This window comes from Elephantulus edwardii, unplaced genomic scaffold (assembly GCF_000299155.1).
Source record: "Elephantulus edwardii isolate Elephantulus edwardi_28Jun2011 unplaced genomic scaffold, EleEdw1.0 scaffold00117, whole genome shotgun sequence".
Taxonomy (NCBI): domain Eukaryota; kingdom Metazoa; phylum Chordata; class Mammalia; order Macroscelidea; family Macroscelididae; genus Elephantulus; species Elephantulus edwardii.
In genome coordinates this window covers 6,880,648-6,886,234 of record NW_006399867.1, presented here as the reverse complement: position 1 = coordinate 6,886,234, position 5,587 = coordinate 6,880,648, and the positions used below count along the sequence as shown (strand labels likewise).

The 5,587-nt window shown below is 43.2% G+C and overlaps 1 protein-coding gene across 1 annotated transcript in view; it reads left to right on the top strand.

Moving 5' to 3' along the window:
* Positions 1-5,587, top strand: part of TMC5 (transmembrane channel-like 5) — a 74,607-nt gene that overhangs the window by 53,727 nt on the left and 15,293 nt on the right. Inside the window, 3 exon segments of the mRNA XM_006892713.1 lie at positions 1,484-1,559; positions 1,690-1,823; positions 3,451-3,624. Of these exon segments, the coding sequence (XP_006892775.1) occupies positions 1,484-1,559; positions 1,690-1,823; positions 3,451-3,624 (384 nt within the window).

Genomic DNA, 5,587 nt, shown 5'->3' with positions numbered 1-5,587 from the left:
ATGTTCAGTACTCTTCTCCAGCACCACAGCTCAAAGGCATCAATTCTCCTTCTATCCTCCTTGGTCTGCTTTTCCTAAATATGTAAATTAACCACTCATATGACAATATTACATGCAAATAAAATTTACAAGTTCTCACAAATCACAGAAAGATCTGGCCCATCTCTCTTCATAGTAATTGTCTTAGGCTGAAAGGTAAAATCAATGAGGTGTTTTATAAAGTGCTAAAGAACAATGATGTCAGTCTAGAGACTAAGGCACACCTGATCCAAGCCATGATCTTCTCAATTACTTGCTATACATCTGAGAGCTCGATGATGATTTAGCACGACAGGAAAAGAATTGATACCTTTGAGTTGTGATGCTGGAGAAGAGTCTTGAACATACCATGGACTGCCAAGAAAACAAATAGGCCTTTCTTGGAGAGAGTGAAACCAAGTTTCTCCTTGGAGGCAAAGATTCTGAAGCTCCATCTCACGTAATTTGGGCACATTGCCAGGAGGGACGAGTCCTTGGAGAAGGACACCACGCTTGGAAGGGTGGAGGGACAACGCAGGAGAAAAAGACCCTGGAGGAGATGGATTGACACGGTAACTAGGTTAATAGGGACAGGTGTGTCAGAAACCATGAGGTTGGCAAGGTTCAGAGCTGTTTTACATAGAATAGCTGAGTCCCAAGAGACTCAAAGGCAGATAAAAACAACATATCTATACATAAGTATCTATACAGAGGTAAATAAACTCACTACCTTCTAGTTGATTCTGACTCATAATGACCCTCTATTGGACTTCTGAGGCTGTAAATCTCACTGGGAGGAGACTGCACAGCTTTACAGCCTTCTCCCAAGGAGTAACTGGTGAATTTGAATCTATAGGCTACACTACTAGAGATTTGATTTTTTTTTTAAACACGAGAGATAATATGTGTGCATCAGAGAGAGAGATCATGAGAGAATATTTCCTTTATGTCAAGGAAATGGTCCATGTGTTTGTAGAGGTGGTAACCCCTAAATCTCTGTATTGGCCATCATGTTAGAGATTTCTCCTGACTCATGGAACTGGGAAAACCCAGATGTGGAAGTCAGATGACAAACAGCTGGCTTCTGAGGAAGAGAAATCCAAGACTGGAAGTCAGTATGGCAGGCCACTAGTTCAATTTAAAGAATCATGTGTCAGATGGTGATGAACTACATGCAAGAAAGATCTCGATGGAGTAAAAAAAAAAAACAACAAAAAACCAAAAACATTTGTAAGAATGCCTTTACTTATTTGATACAGGCCACCCTTGGAACGAACTCCTTTTGCACTGATTGGCTGCTTATAGCAGAAATCATCCTGGAACTTGCTATATTCTGAGATTTCAATGAAGGAATAGTTGTCTTATGTTAGATCTCACCAGTGGAATGGCTCCATGACAACTCCCACTCCAGAGAACCCTGCGCAGTGCTCCGCAGCTCCTGACACTCACCCTCTCTCCCGTGCAGGATTGGCATTTTCTTCAGCCCTCTGCTGCCCTTCATCCAAATGATCACTCTTTTCATCACTTTTTACGTCAAAAATGTGAGTCCTGCCCCAGTTGGCACCAAGCAGCTGCACACAGCCGTGGGGTGGAGAGTGGGGTCTGAGAGGAACGCGTGGGGGTCGAGGGCCGGAGACAGCGGGTGGGAGCCACACTCTTCTCTCGCTTCAGATCAGCCTGATGATGAACTTCCAGCCACCCCGCAAGGCCTGGCGGGCCTCGCAGATGATGACCTTCTTCATCTTCCTGCTCTTCTTTCCCTCCTTCACTGGGGTCCTGTGCACGCTGGCCATCACCATCTGGAGGTAGGGGCTGCGGCTTTGGGGTGAGGTTTTAACACAGGTGGGTAACTTGTCCCTCAATCCAGAACCAGGAGCCGCATCGCTGTGGTCCTAAGCTTCCTGGAACGGGGAGAAGCCAGCTCCCACGCACACAACCCAAGTTCACGCAAAACCCCTCTCCGCCCTGGATCACTTTTGTCTTCTCCAACCCTCCCTCCCTCTGGCTCCTCCAGCCCCACTGCTCTTGGGCCATTCTGGGGTCTTCCCACATGAGGGCCTCTCCCTGGATGTCCTCCCCGCCCTCGTGCACGGCTGCCTTCTTATCACTCAGTGGTTCAACTCAAAAGTCATCCCTAGAGCAGCCCTTCCAGTCTGCAGTCCCACCCCAACCGTCTCTCTCAGGGTCAGCTTCCTGTCTTCATTCCATTGTCTGCAGTCAGAGTGTGTTGACTCCTTGGCTGAGATGTCATTCTTTGGATTCACAAACGATTCCTAAACAAAGTAATTGTTGTCTCTCTCAGGGTCAGCTTCCTGTCTTCATTCCATTGTCTGCAGTCAGAGTGTGTTGACTCCTTGGCTGAGATGTCATTCTTTGGATTCACAAACGATTCCTAAACAAAGTAATTGTTGATGTTGTTGTTGTGTACCGGCGAGTGGGCACCAATTCCTAGCTGACCTGCCGGCAGGTTTTCAGAAACAGTAAATTACATGGGAGAAGATTCTTCGTCCATGGAGCAGTTGGTGTTTTCCTAGTTGTTGGTTTTGTTCAACGCTGTAGTGTTTTAACAACAATATTATGGTCATCTGGTTGCATAGTCCATAGGGAGTTGCACTGCTGACCCAGAGGTGGCCCCTCTCTGCCAGTTCAAATCCACTGGAGAAAGATGAGCGATCCTCTGCTGTGCCGTTGATAGTCTCCAAAAACCCCTTTGGAGAATCTGCTATGAGTGGGTTCGATGTATCTGCAACAAGATGAAAATTGTATGGCATATTTGCAAACCTATATCAATAATTTCTTTTTAGAATTAAGTACTAACTAAAAGGAAAAGAAGGAGAAAAAGTTTAAAAGGTTTCTGCTGAATTACTAATACTATTATGACTAGCAATTTTGTCGTTCGATGCCATAAGATTTTACAAAACAATTTTGTTTATGCTCATATAAACGCATCCTGCAGCAATTTCTAACACTATCATCACATATTATTCTGTGATTAAGTTTTAAAATAAGTATAGCTAAGGAGTCTATGTAGGGAGCTCTGTTGACGTAGTGGCAAGAAGCTAAGCTGCAATCCTGAAGGCATGTGGTTCAAATCCACCAGCTGGTCTGTGGGAGAAGGAGGGGCAATCTCCTCCCGTGCGATTAACTGCCTGTGAAAACCCACTGGAGGGTCAACTATGGGTCGGTTCTGACTTGATGGTACACAACAACAACAAGTCTATGTAGTCCAGCATGGGAGAAAAGCCATGGGGAGTAGGAGGGAGGGGACAACACGAGTTATTGCACTCAGTGACACCAACCTTCATGTCACCTTGGAACAGGCAACAATTGTCATTTCCAGGCCAGGAGCCCAGTAAGGACACCCTAACTGTAGAATGAACAAAGCCTGAGCCACTTGCCAGAAATGTGTTTCTGTCCTGTATTTTCCCACAGACTGAAGCCTTCGGCTGACTGTGGCCCCTTTCGAGGTCTGCCTTTGTTCATTCACGTCATCTACAACTGGATTGATAGCTTGAACAGCAGGCCCGGTTACTTGTGGGTTGTGTGGATCTACCAGAACCTCATTGGAAGTGTCCACTTCTTCTTCATCCTCACCCTCATTGTGTTGTAAGTGGGATGTGTCGTGTTACTTGTTTAAGGAAGGCAGAAGCAACTGGGTGAAGACGCTTGAGTGATGTCAGATGTGGAGAGCACTTGGGGTGGCTGGTGGGCAAGTGGAAAGTTCTGGCAGAGTTTAATGCTTGATGGTACTCTGCCCTTGAATGTGTGGACCATTGTTATTTAAAATCTTTTTGGTCTAGTTCCTTGGTCTGCTTGGTCTAGATCCTATTCTATACTATCTTTTTAAAAAATTTATCATTTTTTATGTGTGTACCATCAAATCAAGTCTGACTGGTACAGGAGAAGATTGTCCCTCCTCCAGCAGAGCATCTGATGGATTCGAACAGTGTACCTCTGGGATTGCAGTGCAGCCTCTTGTCACTAGGCCACCAGAGCTCCCACTATACTATCTTTTAAAAGAGATTAATTATGTGACTATAAGATGAAAATAATATATGCGGCTCTGAGATTGTTAGTTGTTCTTCTGTCTTAGACATTCAAAAGGTCCAGTCATTACTGATATGTAAGGTACGGTATTTACCTTTGAATTTCAGTCAGCCATAACACCACTGACAGATGACAGTTCTCTGGGGGAAGTCAGAAACTTGCCATCAATGCATCAATTATAAGCTGCATTTTAAATATCTCATAGCATAATTTATAAAACTCATGATTTATTCCTTGAAAATACCTTTCATGTATAATATAAATAGTGATTATATGCGTGGACCTCACTGGATGGGAACTATATCTGTGAAAAGAGACAATGGGGAAGTTCAATATCATCAGCTAGAAAAAAGGCCAGAGGCCAAATGCAGAACAGACTATAAATTATACATAGGCAAGTTCTAGTTGAAGCTGAAGAAAGTTAATACAAGTCCACAAGAGTCCAAATATGATTTTAAGTATATCCCATGAGGATTTAGGCACCTTTTTAAGAACAAATTTGACGCATTGAACATTAATGATAGAAGACTAAAGGAGTTGTGGGATGACATCAAGGACATAATACATAGAAAAAATCAGTGGTTATTATATAGAGAGAAAAGTCCAAAGTGGAAATCAGAAGAGACTGAAATTAGCTCTTGAATGGAAACCAGCTAAAACAAATGGGAGAAGATTTCAAAGGAGAAGGAAAAAAATAAAAATAAAAATGAGGCAAGAAGATAAAAGAAAGCATTATTAGAAATCTGCAGAGACCTGAAGTTAGAAAACCAAAAGGGAAGAACATGCCAAACATTTTTTAAGAAGTGGGGGTGGGGGGGTTGGCCTTGAGCAATATTCAAAGATTGTGTAGGCAAAATATTGAATGATGCAGGTAGCATCAAAATAAGGTAGAAGAAATATACAGAGTTACTGTACCAAAAAGAACTGATCAGCTTTCAAGCATTCAGGAGGCAGTATATGATCAACAGGTGATGATAGTAAGGGAAGAAGTCCAAGCTACACTGAAGGCAAGGGGAAAAATAAGACCCCAGGAATTGAGGGGATTTCAAGTTAATTTTTTTAACAAGCAGATACAACACAGAGTTGCTCATTCATCAATGCTAAGAAATTTGGAATTCAGCTACCTGGCCAAGCAACTAGACGAGAGACGTACCCATACACAGTCCAAAGAAAGGTGATTTAGCAGAACCAATGTGGAAATTATCGTTAATAAAGTGGCCTAGTGGTAAGAATCTGCACTGCGACCTCAAAGGAACGTAGTTCAAATCCACCAGCTACTCTGCGGGAGAAGGATGGGCAATCTCCTCCCATGTGATTAACTGCCTCTGAAAACCCACTGAAAAGTCAGCTATGGGTCACTTCTGACTCCACGGTGTACAACAATAGAATGTGCAGGTAAAATTTTGCCAAAGATAATGTTAAAATTATTGCAACTTTCTAGATGCACCATGCTGCCTTCCACAGTGGTTAACAATATGCAATGCCTGAAACCTATTTGAGGGATTGTCTAACAATGAAAGAA